At 42.1% G+C, this 27,097-nt stretch overlaps 1 protein-coding gene across 1 annotated transcript in view; it reads left to right on the forward strand.

Annotated features, from left to right (window-relative positions):
- Positions 1-24,561, forward strand: part of LOC307195948 (immunoglobulin kappa light chain-like) — a 58,900-nt gene extending 34,339 nt beyond the window's left edge. The window contains exons 3-4 of the mRNA XM_079940596.1: positions 20,660-20,690; positions 24,026-24,561. Of these exons, the coding sequence (XP_079796722.1) occupies positions 20,660-20,690; positions 24,026-24,348 (354 nt within the window). The 3' untranslated portion in view covers positions 24,349-24,561. The remainder of the gene's footprint in view (positions 1-20,659; positions 20,691-24,025) is intronic.
- Positions 24,562-27,097: the final 2,536 nt, after the last annotated feature.

Consider the following 27,097-nt stretch of genomic DNA (forward strand, 5'->3'; position numbering starts at 1 on the left):
GCCTCTTAGATAGCCTCATCAACCAGAGGGCAGACAGCAGAAGCAAGAAGAACTACAGTCCTGCAGCCTGTGGAACAAAAACCACATTCACAGAAAGACAGACAAGATGAAAAGGCAGAGAGCTATATACCAGATGAAGGAACAAGATAAAACCCCAGAAAAACAACTAAATGAAGTGGAGAAAACAATTACAGAAAAAGAATTCAGAATAATGATAGTGAAGATGATCCAGGACCTCAGAAAAAGAATGGAGGCAAAGATCGAGAAGATGCAAGAAATGTTTAACAAAGACCTAGAAGAATTAAAGAACAAACAAACAGGGAGGAACAATAAAATAACTGAAATGAAAACTACACTAGAAGGAATCAATAGCAGAATAACTGAGGCAGAAGAACGGATAAGTGACCTGGAAGACAGAATGGTGGAATTCACTGCTGTGGAACAGAATAAAGGAAAAAGAATGAAAAGAAATGAAGACAGCCTAAGAGACCTCTGGGACAACATTAAACACAACAACATTCGCATTATAGGGGTCCCAGAAGGAGGAGAGAGAGAGAGAAAGGACCCGAGAAAATATCTGAAGAGATTATAGACGAAAATTTCCCTAACATGGAAAGGAAAGAGCCACCCAAGTCCAGGAAGTGCAGCGAGTCCCATACAGGATAAACCCAAGGAGAAACACACCAAGGCACATAGTAATCAAATTGGCAAAAATTAAAGACAAAGAAAAATTATTGAAAGCAGCAAGGGAAAAACGACAAATAACACACAAGGGAACTCCCATAAGGTTAACAGCTGATTTCTCAGCACAAACTCTACAAGCCAGAAGGGAGTGGCATGATATACTGAAAGTGATGAAAGGGAAGAACCTACAACCAAGATTACTCTACCTGGCAAGGATCTCATTCAGATCCGATGGAGAAATCAAAAGCTTTACAGACAAGCAAAAGCTAAGAGAATTCAGCACCACCAAACCAGGTCTACAACAAATGCTAAAAGAACTTCTCTAAGTGGGAAACACAAGAGAAGAAAAGGACCTACAAAAACAAACCCAAAACAATTAAGAAAATGGTCATAGGAGCATACATATCGATAATTACCTTAAACGTGAATGGATTAAATACTCCAACCAAAAGACACAGGCTTGCTGAATGGATACAAGAACAAGACCATATATATGCTGTCTACATCCAAATGAAATATATATAGAGAATTACACAAATAACAAACAGTATCATGAACTCTCCTAGGCACAGGACATTTTGAACAACTCCATCAGAACACTTGACCTCAGAGAGCTTTCAGTCTAACGGGAGGGACAGATAATAAAGAAATAAGCTTTCTGCTGTTCCTCCTGGCCTCTCCCTCTGCGATTCCTCCCCTGAAGAAATGTCATCACACAGGGTGAATGGGGCAATGAATGTGCAGGTGCACTTATTTTATCCTCATCCTGCATCATAAGAAAGAGTCAGAGGAAAGCGGAAAAAATCAGTACAGTTTAACACTTGTGTTTCCTGGGAAAATAAAGTGAATTATAGTCTCATTAATTGTCAGATATCCAAATCATCTCCTGATTACAAACAGTGGTCTTTCAGTTCATCATGTCTCTGCAGCATGAAACTACACAAGACACAGGTCGGTGACAAAAATCAATACACTGTATACAAAAATGACCTGGGTCTAGTTTTAGAAGAGCACTTTATGTTTAATATTCATGTCTTGTAAAAGGAACCTTCCTCTATTTTACCCTTCTCCATTTTTTCTTGAAAAATGAAGTTTTCCTAGATGAAAGAGACATCCACGTATTCTTTTTGTGCCTTAGATTTATAGTGACTCCTCCTTGAAGCGCTTACATATTCCTCTTGTAATCCTTAATTCAGAGCCTCATTCCTTGGCTTGCAAATTGCCGTCTTCCCTCTGTGTCTTTACGTGCACTTCCCTATGTGTGTGTGTCTGTGTTCCAATTTCTTCTTCTTTAAGGGCACCAGACATACAGGATTAGTGGTCACCTCTCATTTTAACTTAATTACCTCTTTAATGATCCTATTTTCAAATACAGTTACATTCTGAGGTAATTACCACTGGCTATTACAACATATGAATTTGGGGGTTATGATTCAGCCCATAACGTACAGTAATATCCAGAAGCAATGTTCTGCTCTACTCACTGCATCCTATCAGGTGGTGCATGATTTCAATCTGTCCCATTACTGATGATGTTTCCTTAGAATCTTGAATGAAGGTAGTGTCTCCCAGACCTCTGCTGCATAGTTACTTTTGCCCCTTTGTACTTAATAAGAACGTATGAATAAGTTCTTTGATACTATATGAATCCCTATTCCTCATCAAAACATCAATATGAACTCATGGATTCCTATTTTCATCAATGGGCTATAATATGTTACCATCATTAATTATTTTGGTACTCAAAGTTTCCCAGATTTGGCCAGTTGGTGAACCATTGAAGTTGGCTTCTATTTCCTTCTGCCACAACCCCATCATTCTTTGAGCATTTCTTTAGTTTCTGGAACTAGATGGTCCAGGCTCATCTGGCTTTTTTCCTGTCCTAAATCCAGAGTCAGACATTTCTCCAAGAATTATTGGTTCCTTTTAGTGGAGAATGGTATTTAGACACCAAGATTTGAGCACTATGGATGCTATTGGGGACCGGGGTGTCATTGCTTCCAGGCTAGGGAGAATTTATCTATCTATCTATCTATCTATCTATCTATCTATCTATCTATCATCTATCTATCTACACACACACACGTATATACACGTGCACATTCATATCTGTATCTACAAAAGCCCAAGGGTTTACACTATCTCCAATTCCAATCTACACCATAGAGTTTATTCTAATACTCTCCTTCGATTATTCATGACTCTTTCTCTAACGCTGATAATTTGACTCTAAGTATCATTATTGCGTTTAATTACTTGATCAAACTACTTGATCAAATTGATTTGAAATCAATCTCGGTCGCGGCCGTCCCTTCCACCTCCTGTGCAGACAACTCCACCTCCCTCCCCACACACACATATACCTTGCTCCAGCTCTGATAGCCCTTGCACAGCCACCACCATTTTGTGCCTCCTGCATGGGTGGGCTCCTCACCCAGTCTGGGCTCTGACTCCTGCACTGTGGGCCCCCGCCCACGTGAACATCCTTCCAACCACCCACCAGCTGGCACACCCGAACTGGGAAAATAGTGCCATCATTCCCTGCTCTAGCCCCAGCAACCCATGTGGCACTTCCAGCTCCACCCCACACAGATGCCCTTTCCATATTATGGGCTCCAAACCCCACAAGGGTCTCCCCCTTCATTTTCCTATGTGGTTGCTTCCTCATCATGCTTGGGCTCTAATGTCCTAAATGCAAACATTGAAAACTATGTTCTCTTAAGATCTGGAAAAGATTTGGTGATAGTATGGTAGAATATGCAGGTTTAGGGAACATAGTAGATGCAAGGGTATACATGAACATTTGGTCTAAGGAAGACCTTAACTTCTAGAGAAGAATAGCTTGGGTTGAGAGGGAATAGAGAGCAGTGATGTGTGCCATGCAGAGAGCATCTAGCATGTAATAGCAAATAGAGTTAGGAAGGTGGCTGACACTTCTCAGATGTAGAGAGAGAAAATTTCTGACCTTGGCTGGCCTTGATGGAAATTGTGGGACAGAACATTCATAAGTGCTTAGCTGGAGGTGAGCAGTTGGTGATGACAGATAACCAGTGCCTGGTCCTTTCTTTACAAATCATGGCCTTGCATATTTTTATTGCTCTTCTACTTCATAGCATCTCTCATTGGTACTGCTAATAATTTATCTTAGTAAGAGCATCAGAGAGTCAAAGAGAAAGCCTCTCTGGCCTCAGTATCCGTAGGTTCTAAGTTGAAGGAGGTTATAGAATTCCTTGCAGTTTCTGGTGTTGTGTCATACCTGAAAAACCCTGCCTTAGTTGGAGAGACAGCAAGAAAAGCATGTTCTGAACTCTGAAGAGAGCAAAATATCACTCTAATCATAGGACCGCAGACAACCCAGCATCATCACTAGTTCCCCAGCTCTCAGAATTTTAAGACAGGGGACGGACCAAACTCTACTTGAATGTGCTTCCAAGAATCATCAGCAAGTTTGGATTCGTAGCAAGAAAACTTCATCAAGTCACAGATTAAACAGAAAAATGAGCAAATTGCATTAACTATATAGCAATCATTTGACAAACGAATTAAAAGTGACCATACTAGGCTTCTAATCTGTCTTACTAGTAGTCTGGTCTATGTGACCTGTTGGTTTGTCTGGGTATGAAACTATTCACCCTATACGTATATAATTCTGTGAAAAGTGTGTGACGTGAGCTTCTCCTTAACAAAACTGTGATCAGTGATTAAGAACCTCCTCCCCACAATACAGAAAAAATTTTACTCTTAAATGATACAACTCATATTAGTACAAATCTTAAGTACAAATTCAGATATGTCCCCATAGCTCAGTGGTATAAAGAAGATAAATAATATTAATAAATGTGAGGGCTTCCCTGGTGGGGCAGTGGTTGAGAGTCTGCCTGCCGATGCAGGGGACGTGGGTTCGTGTCCCAGTCCGGGAAGATCCCACATGCCATGGAGCGGCTGGGCCCGTGAGCCATGGCTGCTGAGCCTGCGCGTCCGGAGCCTGTGCTCCGCAACGGGAGAGGCCACAACAGTGAGAGGCCCGCGTACAGCAAAAAAAAAAAAAAAAAAAAAAAAGTGAAAGGGCCCTAAATTATTAAAAATCTATTTGACAAGGAATGAATAATCCATTCACTACAAAATAACCTAGTAATCTTCCAGAAGTAAATCTGACATATTACATCTTTCTCCTGCATGATAAATACAGAGTAATTAACTCTGCCTGCATGGACAGTACCACTGTCTGTCTTCATGTATATGGTATCAGTACACTGGAGGGGGGAGGGAGGAGGGGAGAGCCAGGGTCCTCATCATCTGTGCAGTTGTCGTTACCCTTACAACCATGTTGCCTGGCCTAACCTGACATTACTCTTTCCTAATTCTAGCAAAGAATAAGGTGACTTCTTGGGAAGTGCCCTTGGGAAATAGCACTGTGCTGCAAATGACAGGTGTATCCGGAACATAAAGTTCCTATAAACTTCTCAATCCGTTTTGACCCAAGCATGCACCAAGGGAGACATCTAGGCATAGTGCTGGTAGAAAGAGGAAAACAGAACCAAAGGCATCTATTTTGTTCCCAGCAGGCTCATACCAAACACCATCTCTCTGAATCTAGGTGAATAATGAAGTGAGAGGACACGGGAAGGAAATTCTGTGACCAGAGGAGAAAAATTCATCCCTCAGACTAAGTCAATAGGCTTTTCTGACTTGACCACCTGGGGATGGGTTGCTCAAGTGTAGAGAAGAGGAGGCACGTGGTTGCTGCAGCTGGAAACCCAGCTCGCCCCATCCCAGCTGCTTTGCATGTTCCTCCCAGCCCGCCCTGTTGCCCAAAGCCCATATCTATGCCTGAGTCAGTGCTCTGGGGAAGATCTGCCTCAGATCTGCCTCTGAGTGGATCATGGAAGCCCTAGCTCAGCTTCTCTGCCTCCTGTTACTCTGGATCCCAGGTGAGAGGAACATGGGATGGTTGTGCATGTCAGTGAAGATTTTTGGTTCATGCAGTTGGGTCCTGCACCTCTACTCAGCAAGCAAAAAATTAAGGCTCAGTGTAGATCCATGATCCTAGCCCTGTGGGGAAGACAGTAAGTAGGATCTAGATTACATGAGCGACTTTTTTGTTTTATTTCCAATCTCAGATACCACTGGAGAAGCCACGTTGACACAGTCTCCAGCCTCCCTGTCTTTGTCTCCGGGGGAAAGCGCCACCCTCACCTGCAGGGCCAGTCAGAGTGTTAGCAACTACCTAGCCTGGTACCAGCAGGAACCTGGGCAGGCTCCCAGGCTCCTCATGTATGCTGCAACCACCAGGGCCTCTGGCATCCCAGCCCGGTTCAGTGGCAGTGGGTCGGGGACAGACTTTACTCTCACCATCAGCAGCCTGAAGCCTGAAGATGTTGCTGTTTATTACTGCTATCAGTACCATAGCGGGTATCCACAGTGATTCAACATGAAACAAAAGCCCCCACAAACCTTTGAGGGTTTTTCATTATACCAGCTGTTTCCTTTATAAGCAGCTGCTGTGACGGCTGTGCAGTTTTAGCATCTCTACCTCTATTTGGAAATCTTAACGTTCTGAAAAGTAACCCCATGACAAGATTTGCACGCGGACTCCTGGAATTTTTCTTGGACTTAAAGGCACAGCCAGGTTTAGGCACAATTTCTCTGCCAGTGGCATTGGATCAGACGCACATGAGTGGATGCCTTTAAAGATATACCTGTCCTGGCCAGTGCAATAAGGCAACAATAACAACAACAAAAAACAGAACTGGAAAGGAAGAATTAAAACTGTCAAGATGAATGGATTGTGTGCAGAGAAAATTCAAAATAATCTATAGAAAAACTACTGAAATCAATAAAAGAAATAGCCAACCACTGGACTCAAGGTGAATATACAAAAAAAACCAATTTGATTTCTCTATAACTGCAACAAATTATAAAAATTAAAATTATAAAACACACCATCTACAAGAGCATCCAAAACATCATATATTTAGGAAAAAATAACAAAATACACTGTAGACTCCAGAATATTATTCAAAGAAATTGAAAAAAACCTAGTCAAAATCAAAATCTCAACGGGATTTTTTAAAAATCACACTTGCTGTGCCATTCAATAGAGATGAATAAGACCCAGATAGGTAGGTGGTAGGAGCTGTTCAAGGTCATCCACCTAGTTGAAGAGCATCACAGATCATTCTAGTAACTCCATTTTAGGACTAATTTCTTTCTCAATAATTCAAAAAAATGGACAATCTTTAAATGTTCAAAACACATCTCAGAACACAAAGCCCCAGGCTTACAAATAGCTCTTTCGGTTTCTACTACTCACATATTCTTTTTTTTTTTTTTTTTTTTTTTGCGGTACGCGGGCCTCTCACTGCTGTGGCCTCTCCCGTTGCGGAGCACAGGCTCCAGACGCGCAGGCTCAGCGGCCATGGCTCACGGGCCCAGCTGCTCCACGGCATGTGGGAACTTCCCGGACCGGGGCATGAACCCGCGTCCCCTGCATCGGTAGGCGGACTCTCAACCACTGCGCCACCAGGGAATCCCTACTCACATATTCTTGCTGTTCCTTGCCGAAGGTCTCTTCACTCTTGAAACTCTAGACTTTTTGTTAACACCTTTATGGCATTATAATTCATATACAATATAGTTCACCAATTTATCTTGTCCACTATGATGGACTTTAGTATAAGACTTGTGCAATCATCACCACAGTCAATTTTATATTTTCGAAAAGAAATCCTGTGCCCATTACCAGTTACTCCCCATTTCCTCCAGCATCAAACATCCCCAAGTCCTAGGTAACCACTTACTGTCTGTGCCTACGGTGAATATTTCATATAAACAGATCGTGCTGCATGTTGTCTTTCGTGACTGGCTCACTTCATTTACCATAATGTTTGCAAGGTTTATCCATGTTGTAGCTTATTATAGTACTTTATTTCTTACTATGGCCAAATAGTATGTCATTATACGAATAGGCCACATTTTGCTTTTCCATTCAACACTTGATGGACATTCGGGTTGTTCCCACTATTTGGTGAATTCAATGCCTCTGCTATGAACATTCTTTTACAAGTTTTTGTGTGGGCATCAGGTAAACAGAATTTGATTAAGGAAAAGAAAGACACATCTTACTTTCCTTTCAAACTGACAGTAGCAATTTAATGTCTCACCCTTCATCTTTTTTGCCCTATTCTTTAGCTGTAGTTCTCAAGTTTCCACTTTCAAATGCAGCATGTAGTTTTTTCTGAAATGTAGACGGATGGTATACAAGGAAAATTATTTTAGGTTCTACCCAGTACCACCGAGTAGACATGAATTCACTTGAGTCAAAAGAAAATTTTAAAATTTTAATGTGAAAAAATCTCAGTGTAAGTAATTATGGTTTAGGGTAACTAATACGTGTGTAAATGTTGGAACAGAGAGCTGAGTAATCACGGAAGCAAGTGTGCAGTTGGAAACAGCATTACGTAGACACCTCTCTGAATCCTGTATTCAACCACGATGTGAAGTAATTATGGTCCTGAGCGTGTAACCCAAAAATGGGGGCAATGGTTGATGATGTCAGGAGTATTGCCATGGTATCTATCAGATCCCCAGTTTACTTAGCATCAGAATGGCAGCAGATGGAATACTGAATAGTGCAGAATAATGAAAAGTCTGGGGGCAGAAAAGCAAAGCAGAGGAAGGATGATGCTATTTGCCCAGGAGTTTAGATTTTACTCACAGCCCTTTTGAGAGTAAGGAAAGCTCTGACAATATCACCGTGGACAGCTCATGCATGAAGTTTCACACTCTGCCAGTTAAACACTGCCTGTCCATCCCACCACCACATACCATGTAATTTGCATATTGCTCCCATACATAAGTCCCTCAACATCTCAGAGGCCATAGAATGTGTATTGTTCAACTGGTGAGGACGCTGGCGACAAGTGAACGCCAGGCCGAGGCTATGAGCTCCCAGGCTCCCCTCATCTTTCTGCTCCTCTGGATCTCTGGTAAGAGAAATATTCCTCTTTTTGCAGCACTTAAGTCCTCTGAATCTTGACCAAAAAATATGGCATTTGTATATGAAATTGGTTTTTTGCATTCTCAACAAACATGATGCTTTTATCTTTTCTCTTTTCCTCCCTAAACAGAGACCAGAGCAGAAACACCCATCACACAATCTCCAGCATTTGTGTCAGTGACTCCAGGAGACCATCTCACAAAAAGACAAAATAATCAGCAGTAATTTTTCTAAGGCTATAATAGTAAAGACCTGTCCAGAAGAAAGAATTTTCTGTATTTGTCATCTCCTTTCTGTTTAATTATTCCATGTAAATCTAAGTGCTACAATCTCTCTCCCCACCTCAGTCACTGCCCTACTGCTCTGGGAGGTATAAATAGGATGTGGCAGCCCTTGGGATGAAGCCTGCATGGCACTGGGCAGGAGAGACCCTGCACCCATCTAGAGAATATTTGATAAGATATGTGGTTCTCCATGTTCTTCAAGGATCTGTACATAGTTTGTCATACCTCATGACATTATGTTAATGCTGTCTGCACAACAGTGGACCCCAGCAATACTAGTGTGGAGAAAAAAGGAAGGAAGGAAGGGAGGGAGGGAGGGAGGAGATACTTGTTGATTTATCCATAAACATTCTAATTTTTCTAATTAAATTATATATCCAAGTAGTTTCAATGTGACATATTCCCAAATATACATATTTATCAAATTCAGTTTGAAGAGCAATCACTGAGTACTCAGTATAGAGGCACGATGGCGAATACAGAAGTATTTCAAGCTGTTCAAATACGATTATAAAATTCCATGATGTAAGGCAGGATGTGGGAAGTATGATAAATACCACTTTACCAAAGTGATTGCCGACCTACCTGGAGAGTTTGGGTCACTCGGGTTTTACCCTCTCCTTCAATAGCCAAAATCTCTTAGGCAGCAATGGAGAACTTCATTATGTGTAGAGCTCACCATCCTCAAAGCCTCCATTCTAGCCTGGAACTCCAGCCCGATTCAGTGTTTGTGACTGTGAGGTCAATTTTCCTTTCCTAATCAGTAGTCTTGCAACTCATTACAGGAGCTTTAAGCTGAAGATGGCCTTTGTCAGCCTGTGTCCCTCAGAGACAGCATGGGACAGAAACCCTACCCTCCACTGCCAATTAGAACTTCACACAAGTGAAAAACAAATTTCCAGTGCATTCAGTCACTGAAGCTTTGGATCGTATCTATTAGAGTAGCTATCACTGCTCTTAGTTAATACATTTATCAGGCTGAAGATTATTCCAACTGGCAGCATTTAGCGGAAATCACAAACTGGTTCTTAGACGGCAAAGGTTTAGACCCTGACTGTGCTCCTACAACCTCAGTATCATTAAGGGGGCCTTTGTTTCCTCAGTTATAAAAGTCAATAGTTAAGGCTCTTTTCTATATTAAATGTGATGTTTGTATCCTGACTGAGTTCCAGAGCAGCTGTCACGCTGAAGAAAGAAACGTATTTTCATGCTGCACAGACTCATTTTTCATTCTGTCACTGGATTTCAGAAAATGCATTAAAATGCCTCCACTGACTTAAGGGAAACAGACGGCAACTGTGCAAACAATTTTCCTGGTTTACGAAGGTTTTGCCAAGTGCCTCAGGAAATGTGATGGAAGTACTTTAATTGGGAGGCAAGGCTCTACAAAGACCCTCCAAGATCACACTAAGCCTATATACTATTCAGTCTAACATCCCAGGCTCAGCTGCAGCCCAGACAGTCCCAGTTAAGGCACCACCTTCAGAAGCAGTTTTCAGGGCTTCAGAAATTACCGAAAGTGATCACCAGAGGGCGCGCCAGAGCAAGAGAGGAGAAAACAGCAAGTACCACGTGACTGCTAAACAATCCTTGTTCGTTTCACTCATTCATTTGGGTAAACATGTACTGGACACCAAGTGTATGCCAGACACTTGTTAATCACGGAGAGTGCGGCGGGGGGTGCGATCCCTCATGAGATGCCTGTGCGATGCAAGAAATAATGAGGGATGTGAAGAATATTCTTTTTCATGGAAGTGGAAGATATGATATCCTGGGCAGAGACAAGTGTCAATGATACGTTGTACGTGGTTATTTTTGTGATCTTGGTTCTTCCCTAGGTTGATGCGTCCCGGTGTATGTGCCTTACATTTGGGTAGACTCCTCCTGGTTTCTGGTATTAATTTCGTCAGCTACTCCTTGTCTAGTACTTATCCAAATTCCCAGCCACGCCAATTACAAGATTGATTAAATATTTACCCTTTCTCCTCACTTCACTTTAAAGGGCCATGAAATTTGCGTTCAAGGAACAGAGATGAGGCTTTCTAATCTGTAAGGGTCCTAGGTTTATTTGAGGACTGCTCCAGTCCACTTGCAGTATCACAGTCATGCCAACTCAGAGAATAAATTGAAAAGTATTCCATATCTGTGTATCTCCTTGACATAGGAATTATCAGTTTCAAAAAAAAAAAGCTTACAAAGAAACTGCTTGAAAACTGTCTTGTATTAGGTTCTTTTGGAGAAGGTAGGTCTTTGACAAACTCCTCAATTTCTTCTAAAATTAGTGTCTATCTCTTCTTGGGCGAATTATTCCATTTATTTTGGGAGATAAGGAATTGTGCCCTTCATTTAGATGTTCAGAAAAGCAAAAGCCTATCTGGGGGAAGGGGAAATTGGATAAAGGTGGTCAAAAGGTACAAACTTTCAGTTATAAGATAAATAAGTACTAGGGATGTAACGTACAACTTGATAAAGATAATTAACACTGCTGTGTGTTACATAGGAAAGCTGTTAAGAGAGTAAACCCTAAATTCTCATCGCAAGGAAAAGGATGTGTTTTCTACTTCTTTAATATTGTCTCTGTATGAGATGATGGATGTTCACTAAACTTATTGGGATCATCATTCCATGACGTATGTAAGTCAAATCATGATTTTGTATGCCTTAAACTCACACAGTGCTATACACCAATTATATCTCAATAAAACTGGAAGAAAATATTAAAAATTTAAAAACAAAATTTTAAAAGAGCAATGGCCTAGGGGGGCTTTAATCTGAATATGGGTAGAAAATGAGAAGAATAAACATTCTATCAAACCAACCCTGCCTAACCTAGAAACCCTGGACAAGTGGGTTTCTGGAAAATGAAGTAAGAGGACGAGTCAAGCATGAAGTGAGGAGGGGCAGAGAGAAGGCAATGGTACAGGAATCATGACAGCAGTCAGGGAGATCAATAATCCCATTGCCATAAGAATCTGAAACAGGAAGGGACCACACGTTTGAGAAGCTTCTGAGAATCCTTGAAAAGGTGGAGCCTTCACCAACATGTCACAGGGGGGCCCCGGGCAGTTTTATTTGAATAACAAAAAAGGGTGAATTAACTGATTAATGAATAAACAAAATGTGGTATATCCATGCAGTGGGATATTATTCATGCTACAGCAGAGATGAACCTTGAAAACATTAGGCTAAGCGAAAGAAGCCCAACACAAAAGACCACCTATTATGATTCCACTTTTATGGAACGTTCAGAATGAGAAAATATAGAGAAACAGGAAGTAGATTAGCAGTTGCCAGCAGCTGGGAAGGATGAGAATACTAAGAGGTGATAGAGAAGGAGAACGGGGTTTCTTTTTCGAGGTGATGAAAATATTCCTAGATTATGATGACGGTTGCATTTGTAGTGTGATATGGTGAATATACTAAAAAACACTGAGCTGTGTATTTTAAATGGGTCGATTGTATGGCATGTAAATTATATCTCAATAGCGAGGTTACCCCCAAGTCACTACCAAAAAAAGAAATGGAAAAAAATAATAGTGAGGATGGCCCCAGAAGGCTGGAAGAATGGGGGAAATCCAGGCAGCACGTGCTTTAATTCTCAAAAGCTTTTGGGTATGCTGTAATCTCTTTCTCATTCTCAATGTCTATATGTGTTTTTCTCTTTTTCCTTGGTCACACTGTCCAGAAATTTGTCTATTTTATTGATCATTTTCAAATAAATATCTCTTGGTTTTATTCACCAAAATAGCTTTGTTTTTTATGTGCTTCTGTTTTTATTTTTACTAATTATGTCCTTCTACCTTCTTTTGGTTCATCTTTTTCTGTGGCTAGCTCCTTGAGTTTAATGCTTAGTTTATTATGTTTGATCTCCTGGCTCTTTTTCTTTAATAAATTTATTTATTTTATTTTTGGCTGCGTCGGGTTTTCGTTGCTGTGCACGGGCTTTCTCTAGTTGCGGCGAGCTGGGGTTACTCTTCGTTGCGGTGCGCGTGCTTCTCATTGCGGTGGCTTCTCGTTGCAGTGGCTTCTCTCGTTGTAGAGCACAGGCTCTAGGCACGCGGGCTTCAGTAGTTGTGGCGCGTGGGCTCAGTAGTTGTGGCTCGCGGGCTCTGGAGTGAAGGCTCAGAAGTTGTGGTGCACGGGTTTAGTTGCTCCGCGGCATGTTAGTTGCTCCGGCACGCTTCCCGGACCAGGGATCAAACCCGTGACCCCTGCATTGGCAGGCAGATTCTTAACCACTGTGCCACCAGGGAAGTCCTCTTGGTTCTTCTTTAATCAGTAAAGAAAACACATTTTCATTTGAGACCCACTTTGATTCCATCCCATGAATTTTAATATGCAGTATTAAATACTAAGAGTATTTAATAAATACTTAATATTTAATAAATAAAATACTGCATTTTAATATGCAGTATTCTCACTGTTGTTGACGCTTCAATAATTCGTTGCTCTGTAATTTGATATATTTCCTTTTTAAGATTTTTAGAGTGGTCATTTTTTAATTTCCAAGTCAGTAATCTGTTAGTTGGCTACTTTATGGCTAAGTTCTAGGTTTATTGCGTTGTAAAGATAATGTGTCCAAAATGATTTCTACTTTGGGACAATGTATAAATGTTTCATTCTCTTTTTGGCCCAGTACACAGCTAAATGTTATAAATATTCCATAGGCATTTGAAAAGATTATGTTTTCAATGTTATATACCCAAGTATCTACTGATATATATGTGTGTATTATATATATACACACATATATTAAAATGAATTGAGACATATGTCTCTTTTTCTTTTTCTAATGGGGGTCAGTATGTGGATTAGAAAGAATCTGTTTGAAGCTTGTGCTTCTCCACCAGGGAACTTAGACAGAAATATTCTCAGCTACTTTTGGAAATGTGCCTTATTACATAAACACACTTGGGAAAGAGGCAAATAATCTTTAACATGTTGATGCCGGCAAAATGATTTCACACTATTGTCAGTTCTGTTATTCCACACAGGATAGGATGATGGGCCTGGGAAGGAATGAAGAAGGGAGAGAGATTCCAGTTTTCATTGTGTTGGTCCCAACTTCTTTGTCTATACAGAAAGTCTTCTTCTCTGCTACTTACTAAATGTAACCTTGGACAAGTTACTTAAGATCATCCTACACCAGTTTCCTCATCTCTTACATGAAGAAAGCAACTATCTAACAGAATTAATCTCACAATCAAAAACAGTGATATATATATATAAAGCACTTAGCACAATACTGACTGCCAGTAATAGTTTAATAAAAATACCTATTATTCCCAATAGGCAGAAAAAAAAAAAAGAAAGTCTTCTGGTGTAATTGTCATTTTCTCAAGTTCTTACTTTGTCTCTAATAAAAATTTTTAATGTATTTTGATGCATTTTGACTCAGTATAAAAGTCCATCACTATTAAATCTTCTTGGTAAATTGTATCTTTTATCTATAGTCAAAATATCCTAATTCACCAGCTGAGGATTCAAAATACACGGAAGAACAGAGAGCAATGGACATTCCATTTCCTAACTGCATCCTTGCACTTCCTAAGAGCAAACTAACCTCCCCTTTTGAGGAATTACTTCTTTCTGATTAGGTGGAGTCAGCTGAGGATGTCATGGGACCAACACTTTCCTTAGCCAAGGGGTAGCCCTTGACCCAAGCTAGGCTAAACAAACCTCCCTGCTTGCTGAATCTTGAGGAAAAGGACCCAGAGACTGAAAGCATTTCATTCTATCTAATCACTCAACCTGAGCGGGCTGTTCCTGACATAAGAACATTTGAGGATGAGCGTGAACATAGGTTAGAGACTTGGAGGCACTGCCGTGACTTCAAGTGAGTTTTGACCCTCCCCACCTTCCTCACCACCACTGCCACCACCGGCCTCTCTCTCAGCCCCTAATGGTCCCTGAGCCCCAAGGGACACACCCCTCCTTGGGCCCCAAGCCCACCCATTTCCTGTCCTTGGGAAAACTGGCATCTCAATACCCAGTGCCTTGCTCTCATGCTTTGCAAATGATATTCACAAAAACAGAACAATCTGATAGAAATGTATTTCCCACAGTCTGAGCCCTTCAGTCTCTTTATTGTATTTGATTTTGTCCCTGGAAGTGTTCTTTCCTCTAATTCTATTTCTCCAATATTACACATTGTCCTTCCTTCAGTTAGCAGTTGCCTGGCAACCCTCATCCATTGCATTAGTTGTTCCAATCATTTTATGTATGAGTTTTAAATACATCTCTTTTCAACAACATACGGCCAGATTTGTGTGTTACATTCACTGTTCTTGGTCTTTCAGCTGTAAAGTTTTTCTTGTTTATATTGTCAAGGTACAAATTTTTCCAAAAAATTTAAAGTTCTCATGCATATATATTGTGAGCATGTGTCAAAGATTCATTTAATTTATTGATGACAGAACCAGATGATAAAGCTGGTGAAAGGAGGTCATAGATACACACACACACACACACACACACACACACACACACACACACACCTATCAAGGCTAGAATAAGACTGCTAAACAAGATTCAAAACTGGTTAATGTCCTACAGAGCAATAAAAACCATAAGGCTTGGCGTGGTCTTCCCGGACAAAAATCATTTGTCATTTTCATGATATCCGTTTTTTCTAGGCTAATATCTAACTTTCTGGAATCCAGTTTTTTTTGTTTTTTTGTTTTTTTGTTTTGCGGTACGCGGGCCTCTCACCGCCACGGCCCCTCCCGTTGCGGAGCACAGGCTCCGGATGCGCAGGCCCAGTGGCCATGGCCCCACGGAACCAGCCGCTCCGAGACATGTGGGATCCTCCCGGACCAGGGCATGAACCCATGTCCCCTGCATCGGCGGGTGGACTCTCAACCACTGCGCCACCAGGGAAGCCCTGGAATCTAGTTTTTAATCAGTAATAAATACAAGTCAAACAAACTTTATTTCTCTAGCAAATCAAAGGACCTTGAAAGGACACATAGTGTTGAAGAAAAATCATGTATGACAGTTATTAAAGAATGGTAAGGCTTGGGAATTCCCTGGCAGTCCAGTGGTTGGGATTCCTCTCTTTCACTGCCAAGTGCCCAGGTTCGACCCCTGGTCAAGGCTCCCACAAGCCACGCAGCACAGCCAGAAAAAGAAAATGGTAAGACAGACCCTATTCCGGACCATTACCATCATAAGTGTAGGGACCACCACGCAGCAAAGGGGTTATACAGAAGGGGAGAGAGATTGGGCTTCAAATACAAGGACTAGTGGGAATTTATAGCCAAGGAGCAGGGTAGGGGTCAGTGGATAGACAATTTCTAAGAGGAAACATCAGGGGTAATTCTGATTCTGGCTGAACCAACCTGATGGGAGCCTTGCTGAAGGCAGACCAGGGTCCTCAGACATTACCTGGGAGATGATGGAATATAAGGAACTCAATTAGATACCAAGGAGGATGCAGGATGGGGAATTCTGGTTAAATTGACTTAGCAGGATTCTTGCTAAAACTGGACAATGCAGTGATAAACACAGAAGCCCAAAATTCAGGGCCTGCTTGAGAAGAGAGTTCAGAGGAGCCTGAGTAGAGTTTGGTCAAGGAGAGAATTTTTCTCAGTAGTCATCATTTTGCCTTATCTTCAAGCTTTGGATAACTTAACTTTTATTATAGTTTGTTCTATCTGAACTTGGCCTGCCCATCTTATTTTGTATTTCGGTTTATCATATTTTTCTCTTGATTTTTTATTTCCTTGTCCTGAATTTTGCTACTTTGGTTTATTAATTTTTTTTCTTCTTCCGGTGTTTTGGAAGACTTTTATCCCATTGCTGTTGAATGCCTGTCACTTGACCCCTTTTTATTTCCATCACTAGTCACATGGCCTGAAGGGCAAGTGTCAGGCATCCCGGGTCTTACTCCACATTCCACCAGCCCCCATCCCACTCCCAGTCCCAATGTCTTTTAACTCTGAGGTGCATGTGCTTTTTTGAGGGCTTTGTGGGGAAAACTAGTGTTGGCTGCTTCAAGGGCCCCTGCCTATTTTTGTGATGGAATGGAAGATTCTAGATTCTAGTTGCTCCATCATTTCAATCATGTAATTTAAATCTGTGCAGTTTTCCCCCAATTTTTTTTTTTCTCCTAACAGGATCCTTTGTGATGCTCCAATCCTGGAATACATTTATTCTCATTTTTACATTTTTTCTGTCATTGCAAAGGGAGTTTGAGAGCGGTGGACAGGTCCAGCATATTCAATGTAAAAGTCCACATTATTCCTTGCTTCAATTGTTGGGTTTCTTGACTTTTCTTCTTGTTTCTTTGCTGTTTGTTTTCTCGCCACCCTGCCCTCTTCCCATCCTTCCCTCTTAGGTTCGGAACTCTAGTCTCAGCCAGGATGATCAGGGCACTTTGGGGTGGAGGGTGCTTTAAGGGGAAGGAGGTGATCTGTGCTTCTTTCCCCAGCACCAGACTAACAGCCCTTAAATGTGATGCTGATTAGTATCGGGAGAAGAGCCAGGAACCAGCCTAGTTTAACCCCACTTAGAACCCAAAGGAGCCAATTTAAGAAAGATACAGTTTAAGATGATGAATTAAACTCACACATTCAATCACAATACCCCCTTGTTTAAAAACAAAATTAAGGGGCTTCTCTGGTGGCGCAGTGGTTAAGAATCCGCCTGCCAATGCAGGGGACACGGGTTTGAGCCTTGGACCGGGAAGATCCCACATCTCCCAGAGCAACTAAGCCCGTGCGCCACAACTACTGAGCCTGCGCTCTAGAGCCTGTGAGCCACAACTACTGAGCCCGCATGCCACAACTACTGTAGCCCGCGTGCCTAGAGCCCGTGCTCTGCAACAAGAGAAGCCACCGTAATGAGAAGCTGGCACACTGCAACAAAGAGCAGCCCCCGCTCACCGCGACTAAAGAAAGCCCGTGCGCAGCAACAAAGACCCAACGCAGCCAAAAAGTAAATGAATAAATAAATTCTTTAAAAAAACAACAAAATTTTTAAAAACCTAAAAATAAATTTTTTTTAAGAAATTATTTTAAAGAAATAAACCCACAGGGAATTCCCTGGTGGTCCAGTGGTTAGGACTCTGCACTCTCATTGCCAAGGGTCCGGGTTCAATCCCTGGTCAGGGAACTAAAATCCCACAAGCTTCACGGTGCAGCCAAAATAATAATAATAATAATAAACAAACCTACAAGGACAAGAAGAACAGAACAGAGTCAACAGCAGCAAAATATTAGGTTGAGTGGTAACCGCCTTAACTGACCCGTGGAGCCGAACAGAAGAGCTGGTGGAACTAGAAAGCAAAGAGACATTGAAATCCTTTTGAAATGGGATAAGGATATACATATTGAGGGAATGAGGCAATGTCGCAGGGTGGGCAGGAAAGATGCAGAGCCCAGGTCCTTAGTCAAGATAAGCAAGACTGGGTGGGGGGGGGGGGCATGGTCAGAGGGGTGGGAGGGGGCACTCAGTGAGGGTCCCTGAGCCAGCACAAAGCAGAGTGGAGTGTCCATAAAGGACCTGAGGATTTTGACAACAAAGGCAAAAAGTGTGAAGAGCCAAACCTGAATTCACGTAGCTCCACAGCTGCCTGCGGAGCTGGTCCGCGATGGGTTTCTCTGAGTAGGGTGAGAGAAGACGCAGGGCTGGATGCCAAGCAGACAGACAGGGAGCCAGGGAACTCCAGGGCCGAGCTCAAAGGGCTCATCACTAGTGGAAACCCGCTGCAAACCACAAGCCTCAATATGTAAATCTCCAAGGGTCCATAAGCCCTGGTACGTTGCTGCTGTTGTCGCTTTCACTCTAGAACGTCAAGAAACACCTGCAGCCTTAATGTCCTTGTGGAAACAAGATGAGTGTCTACATTTTCCAGAGTGGGACCAAAATCTTGAGTCACGTTTACGGCACACACGTTTGCACACGGTTGGTCAAAGGACTTTGCTTCTCTCAGCATGTCTCTCTTCAGAGATGAATGGAAAGAGGCACAGCTCCAAGGCAGCAAACCAGCAGCGAGTTTTCAAGTGACCTCCTCTGCCTCCCTCCTTCCAGGCTAATGGAGCCATCCTTGCCCCCTTGGAGACGCAGGGCAGATGTCCATCTGTGGCACTCTAGCCCGAAGACCAGCAATTGATCAGATTCTGAGCACCACTGAATGTGGACTCCAGAATTTCCTCCTACCCTTTTGGAATATCAGCTTAAGTCAAGTATAAATGACAGAAATATGATCCTAAGGAGGGAGGGATCAAACTGAAGTCAAAAGAATCACCTGGGGCTTCCCTGGTGGCGCAGTGGTTGGAAGTCCGCCTGCCGATGCAGGGGACGCGGGTTCGTGCCCCGGTCCAGGAGGATCCCACATGCCGCGGAGCGGCTGCGCCCGTGAGCCATGGCCGCTGAGCCCGCGCTTCCGGAGCCTGTGCTCCGCAACGGGAGAGGCCACAACAGTGAGAGGCCCGCGTACAGAAAAAAAAAAAAAAAAAAAAAAGAATCACCTGCCTGGGACCCTACTGTGAATGATGAGCTGAAGAAAACCTTTGAACCACAAACTTCAGGATGGATTATCAGACACAAATATTCAGCAGGCAGGTAGGGAAGCCCCCATCCTTCAACCTTTGTGAAGAGCAAAATTGTGTCATTGTGTCTCTAAAATGCTCGGTGATTTACTCTATGGTACTGGTGGGAGGCAGACCTCTCAAATAGGCTGGTTAATCATGTCAAATAAAAACCAAAAATGGTGTTTCTTGAAATATTAGAGCTGAGGAACATTGATAAGATAGCTAGCTTATCAAGAGTCTTCAGGGTAACTTATAAACATGCACTTAGCCTCTCCCTCTCTCTCTCTCTCTATCCCCACAAGCAGTTTAGAATTTATTCTAAGAATCTAACTTTGTTGCGGGCCACATGGAAAGCAGCTTCAGTGATGAGTTTGTTGGAATTCTCCCCCAAATTTTCTATTTCCATCACTCATGCATAAATCCAAGAACCTCTCAGACTAGTTTATTGACACGGCCTTTCCTCAGTGTATACACTTCGTGTGTATACTTTCGGCTCAGGAACCAAAATAGAGATCAAACAGAAGTATTTTTTTCAACCGATTCTTTGCCGTTTCTGTCTAATTGGTTTGCTTTTTGTTCCTTTTTGCGTGTTTTCATTAATTAGGTGTCAGGGATAAAACAAATTTCATTCCCAGATTAGGTACAGAGGAGGGGAAATTGTTCTACAGGAGGCTAACTGATTTCTAATTTTTAAGATTTCCAAACCAAAATAACTGAGTTGCGGAAGGGGGTTTGCTGCCCTTTCAGGGTAGGGTTTTGTGCGAGTGGAAGTTACGGGGAATCACCATGGTTCACTTTCAGCCCAGGGACCACAGTGGAGATTAAATGTGAGTTATCTGTCTTTTGCTCAGTTATCTGTTTTTGCTCGGTTATCTGTGCGGTTTTTGTCCTGCTGTATCATTTGTGCAAATTTGTGACATTTTGGTTAAATGAGCCATTCCTGGTGACCCAAAAGTTAAAAGGCAGAAAACCAGAAGATAGTCGATTTTTAAGCTGAACAGAAAAGTGGATGAATTTGTAAGGAGAGTAGGGTTTGTGGAGAGAAAGGGGAAGAAAAATCTGGATTTTTCTGTGAATTAGCCTTTTTCCTGTGATTGGCTTCAGAGGGAGGTTTTTGATCAGGGGGGTGTTTTAGCTCACTCACTGTGGCTTATACGTTCGGCCAGGGGACCAAGGTGGAAATCAAACGTAAGTGCACTTCTCTACTCCTCTTTCTTATAGAGTCGTGAAATTTGGGGGTTTTCATGCTTGGGATGTGAGTTGAGGTCACTTTCGAAGAGAATGGGATTCTTCTGAAAATGAGATCAGAAAGGGACTGAACATCAGGTTGTCTCAGAAGAGCACAGAGCTAGTTAGTTGACGTGGCATCTAAATGGCCAGATTTTCTCTGTATCTGACAGTCAAATGACTTTAGCAGCAAAAACAGATTTTTGTTGAGGGGAAAGTAATTAAGTTAACGCTGAGGACCACCTTTGGCCAAGGGACACGTCTGGAGATTAAACGTAAGTAATTTTTCTCTACTACCTTCTGAAATGTGTCTGGGTCTAAATGCCAGTGTTGACTTTTAGAGGCTTAAGTATGAGTTTTGTGGAGATGGGTAAGTGAGAACATTTCAGATTTTTTATCAGTTTCAAAAGTTAAACTCAGCTCCAAACCTGGGTTTGTAGACAAAAAGATTAATCTACACTGAATGACTCAAAGGGAAAAAAAATTAGTGTCGATGAAAAAGGAATCCTTGCAGCTCTAAAAGAGTTAAAGCGAATTAATTTTCATTGAAATTTGCCGAATATTGTATTGATTTTTGCTTGTATGTACAACACGGAAAAGTAGAGAAATGTATTTCTTAGTCTGTTTTCTCTCTTGTGTCCGATATATTATTTTGTAAGAATAAAAATCAATAGGATGCATTACAAAATCAGTAAGAAGTTAGAAAAGCATATTTATTTGTGTTAAAGGTGCCGCTTAATTGCGAATCAGAAGCACCGTCATTTTTAGAGGCTAAAATGAGCGCTAAACTGTCAATATTTAGAAATTCTATACCTTAACAGATTACTCTTTTTTAGAAAGCCACATTTCTATATTAGACTAAACTGGAAATGATCTCTTATCATAATGGAGGAAAGACGGTTGTCCCCAAAAGCTCAGTTTTGAAGTAATTTGTTTAAGTGAAGGAAAATAAAATAATTGCGATTTTTAGATGCCCACGGACATGTAGAAAAATAGGAAATATTTTAATGAGTATGTTCCTTGTTATTACTTGCTGGTGTTTTTATACCGCAGAGGAGGCCGTGGCACAGCTAGGGTGGTCTGTAGACTTCTTGGTGGTCTCTTTTCGTGATTGAATGACGTTGGCGGCCGGGTCCCAGGGCTCTGGTGACGGCGCACCTGGCCGCTAAATGCCGCCAAAGGCCACGGCAACCCCGCGATCGCCCGTTCAGCTGTGCCGTGGCCCTCTTTCCTAACACAGTGATACAAATAATGTCGCTAACGGAAGAGAACAGAAATGTGATGGGCATGAGTTAACATGGGGAAAACAGGGAGAAACCTGATTTTTATTAGCGATTCCAGAAATGAAATTCACATTATTATATCCTCTTAATAAAAATTTCCAGTAGAAGACTATAAAGAACTTAAAGCTATTTTTTTGCAGGGATATGTAATTTCTTAAATATCTTCTCATCAAATGTATTTAAGTAATAAAGGCTCAATCCAAATGAAATACATATATATACGTATATATATATATATATATATATATATATATATATATAAATTGTTTCAGGGCAAAATCGACACCAGCAAAAATATAACTGAAGGCCAGCAACAATCTGGCCGTTCAGGTTTTGATCAATTAATTTTTACTGAGTTCAAAATAAATATCATTAAGATATATTTGCTGACAAAAAATCAGATAAATTTGTGACATGTTTTTAATTTTCAGAAATTTAATGGCTTCAGTAGGATTATATTTCAGGTGTACAAAATATCTAGCCATATGTAAATGCCATTGATAAAAACTTAATAGAATATATTTTCCAATCCCCACATTCTGTGATTAGAACGTTTTTAATCGGGCTATTTTAATTATATACCCTTTAACATAGTTTAGTTATTTGTTATTGTCGTTGTTTACTCCAGGTAATTTCAAAAGCAATACTTGAAAAAGATTATTCTTGGTTTGTGACAACCTGACAGGACTATTTTAGGGCCATTTTAAAACCCTTTTCAAACTATTTAAACCATGTAAGTATTTTAAACTTACTTTAAACTTGTAATCAAGTACTTTAAACTTGTTCTAAAACTGTATTTAGGGCCTTTTAAACATCTTTTAATAAATTTTAAACTCCATCAGAAAGCTAGTAAGAGGTCTTACAAGAGTTTCCATATCAAATATGCTAATTGTTTAATGCAAGATAGAAAGTTTAAAGCTGTCAAAAATTGACCCAAATAGGAGTATCTTCATAGAATATTTCCTCTCCTTTTTTTCTAGAATTCATATTATTTTGCTACTAAGGCTATTTTATAAAATTCTCTGAAAAAGATAGTGATGATGGTTAAAAGAGAAGAAAGTATCAAAACATTAAAATTTCAGTATCTTATATTAAACTGCTTGGTTAACATGGAGACTTATAGCTTTATAAAGGTTTATAGCTTTATAAAAATCTCTTCCCTTATCTGTGGCTTTTCACAGCAAAAGAAGATTCTTGGTTTGTTATTTAACTCATGCTCTCCCACCTGAGGGCTTGAAGGCCCACAAAGGGGATTCCCAGCAGGCCATCTGGCAGCTGTTTATGGTCAGAAGTGAAGCTAGCCAGTTCCTCCTGGGCAGGTGGCCAAAATTACAGTTGACCCTCCTGGTCTGGCTGAACCTTGCCCCATATGGTGACAGCCATCAGGCCAGGACCCAGGTCTCCCTCTGAGGCCTTGGCGAGGAGTGGGTGAGTTGCTGGCCTGATCACAGAGGGTGAAGTGGCCGATCCCCCCACCGACCCGGGCCCAGACTGAGTTTGGGGCTCACCCTGCCTGGTGGGTCTGACCCCAACACGCCCGAAGGAAGCCCAGGAAGTGAAAGGCAGCCTGATATCACTGCACAGAACTAGGAGAGGCACAGGGGAAACGATCTGTGCAAGTCCTGTTCTCACTTCTAAACTCTGACGGGTCCAATGAAGTGGTTTTGTTTCTTGGCCTGAAGCACTGGGTTCCCTGCAGGAGGCAGAGAACACAGATGAAGGAGAGAAAGGTAAGGTCAGAAGGGCATGCAAAGAGCTTCGAAAGGCTGCAAAGACTTCAAACAAAACAATTTAGAACTTTCTTAAGGGGTAGGGGCTAGGGGAAAATCTCCAAATCATGGCGATGAGAAATATGCTTCCTGGCTTCCCTAGTTGCTCCCTGGATGCCACAGAATAAGCCTGCTGCTCTCTGCATGTCTGTCCCTTGCAGTTCCAGGCTCACCCACAAACAATGCACCCAAGTGGAGAACTTCCCTGTTACTTAAACACCACCCCCTATGCTTCCTTCCTCAGGCTCTGATGCTCGGCCATCTGTCTTCCTCTTCCACCCATCCGAACAGCAGTTAGAGACCGGAACTGCCTCTGTCATGTGCTTAGTGAATGGCTTTTACCCCAAAACTATCAAAGTCAGTTGGAAAGTGGATGGAGTTGTCCAAGACAGCAACATCCAGGAGAGTTTCACTGAGCAGGACCGCAAGGACAGCACATACAGCCTCAGCAGCACCCTGACGCTGTCCAGCTCCGAGTACCAAAGCCATAGTCTCTATACCTGCGAGGTCAGTCACCAGTCCCTGGCCTCCGCCCTGGTCAAGAGCTTCAATAAGAACGACTGTTAGAGCGAGAGGCCTGCAGGCTCGCCCATCACCTGGGCTGGGTCCCAGCCCCCTTCCTCGCCTCTTCAGGCCTCGGGCCCTTTTCCCTATTGCAATCCTCCAGCCCATCTCCCCACCTCACCGTCCTCCCCCTCTTTGGTTTTAATCATGCTAATGTTGGGGGGAAAATGAATAAATAAAGTGAATCTTTGCACCTGTGATTTCTCTCTCCTTCCTGAGTTAAGCTTTTTAAACATTGTTTTTCTTTTCCTTTTTTAACATGTTTATTGGAGTATAATTGCTTTACAATGGTGTGTTAGTTTCTGCTTTATAACAAAATGAATCAGCTACACATATACATATGTTCCCATATCTCTTCCCTCTTGCGTCTCCCTCCCTCCCTCCCTCCCTCCCTATCCCACCCCTCTAGGTGGTCACAAAGCACCAAGCTGATCTCCCTGTGCTATGCGGCTGCTTCCCGCTAGCTATCTATTTTACATTTGGTAGTGTATATATGTCCATGCCACTCTCTCACTTCGTCCCAGCTTACCCTTCCCCCTCCCCATATCCTCAAGTCCATTCTCTGGTAGGTCTGCATCTTTATTCCCGTCTTGCCCCTAGTTCTTCATGACCTTTTTTTTTTTTTCTTTAGATTCCATATATATGTGTTAGCATACGGTATTTATTTTTCCCTTTCTGACTTACTTCACCCTGTATGACAGTCTCTAGGTCCATCCACCTCACGAAGATATACAGATTGCCAACAGACACATGAAAGAATGCTCAACATCATTAATCATTAGAGAAATGCAAATCAAAACTACAATGAGATATCATCTCACACCGGTCAGAATGGCCATCATCAAAAAATCTAGAAACAATAAATGCTAGAGAGGGTGTAGAGAAAAGGGAACCCTCTTGCACTGTTGGTGGGAATGTAACTTGATACAGCCACTATGGAGAACAGTATGGAGTTTCCTTAAAAAACTAAAACTAGAACTACCATACGACCCAGCAATCCCACTACTGGGCATATACACTGAGAAAACCATAATTCAAAAAGAGTCATGTGCCACAGTGTTCATTGCAGCTCTATTTACAATAGCCAGGACATGGAAGCAACCTAAGTGTCCATCGACAGATGAATGGATAAAGAAGATGTGGCACATATATACAATGGAATATTACTCAGCCATAAAAAGGAACAAAACATTGTTTTTCTAATGACCCAGTTTATCTTCCAAGGCAGAGGTCCCCAGTGGGCCGTACGGTAGGAGGCGAGTGGCAGGCAAGTGAGAGAAGCTTCGTCTGCAGCTCCCCATAGCCTGCATTACCACCTGAACCATCCCCAACCCCACCCCCACCCCCCCACCCCGTGAAAAAATTGTCTTCCACCTGGTCCCTGGTGCCAAAAAGGTTGGGGGCCGCTGCCAGCAGTTCTAAGGAACTAAATATTGAGTTGCTAAAAACGACACCATCATTTATAAAAATCATCATCCTCCATTCTACCCTACCGTACTGTCCCCTATAAGACGCTCTTCCATGAAACCCACAAGCCGCCTATCTTCCCAGCCCTCTCCCGGGCCATGCTATGACAGGCTTGCCTCTTTTTTTTTTCTTAATTTATTTATTTTATTTATTTTATTTTTGGCCGTGTTAGGTCTTCATTGCTGCACACAGGGTTTCTCTAGTTGCAGCAAGCGGGCTTCTCATTGTGGTGGCTTCTCTTGTTGCGGAGCACGGGCTCTAGGTGCACAGGCTTCAGTAGTTGCAGTGCACGGGCTCAGCAGTTGTGGCTCACGGGCTTAGCTGCTCTGCAGCATTTGGGATCTTCCCGGACCAGGGCTCGAACCCATGTCCCCTGCATTGGCAGGCGGATTCTCAACGACTGCGCCACCAGGGAAGCCCCCCCTTTTTTTTTAATTGAAATATAGTTAATTTACAATGTTGTGTTAGTTTCAGGGGTACAGCAAAGGGATTCAGTTGTACATATACATATATCCACTCTTTTTTAGATTCTATTCCCATATAGGTCATTACAGAGTATTGAGTACTGTTCCCTGTGCCATACAGTAGGTTCTTATTATCTGTTTTATTGGGATTGAGATGCTTGCCTCTGTGATTCCCCTCTTCAGCAGGCCCTCAGAGTCCTTTTAAGGGTGACGGTTCTTACTATCACATATTCTTTGATCCAGTAGAATCTAATTTACCAAAAGCAAATCTATCAAAAGAAGCGAACAGCTAGAAAAAGAGTCATCCATGTAAAATAACATCTATGTAAAATAACAAAGCAATGATAACGACGTAAGTGAACAAGCAATAGGAAATGTTTAAGTCCATTGCGGCACTTCAACTTAAGGGAATATGATGCCTTTGTTGCATTTTACACACAATACGTATCGAGGGCCTTCTATCTGCCGAAGACCATGCTGATTGCTTTCCACAACATAATTTAATTCTCACTACGTTACACGGTTAAAAGCGTTCATTAAAATGTGAGTCAGGGGCTTCCCTGGTGGCACAGTGGTTGAGAGTCCGCCTGCCGATGCGGGGGACGCGGGTTCGTTCCCCGGTCCGGGAAGATCCCACATGCCGCGGAGCGGCTGGGCCCGTGAGCCATGGCCACTGAGCCTGTGCGTCCGGTGCCTGTGCTCCGCAGCGGGAGAGGCCACGACAGTGAGAGGCACGCGTACCACAAAAAAAAAAAAAAAAAATGTGAGTCAGGTTCTATAAAGCTGAGAGATATTCATACTCTATAACCCAGCAATCCTAC

The sequence above is a fragment of the Stenella coeruleoalba genome (assembly GCF_951394435.1).
Source record: "Stenella coeruleoalba genome assembly, chromosome: 13".
Lineage (NCBI taxonomy): Eukaryota > Metazoa > Chordata > Mammalia > Artiodactyla > Delphinidae > Stenella > Stenella coeruleoalba.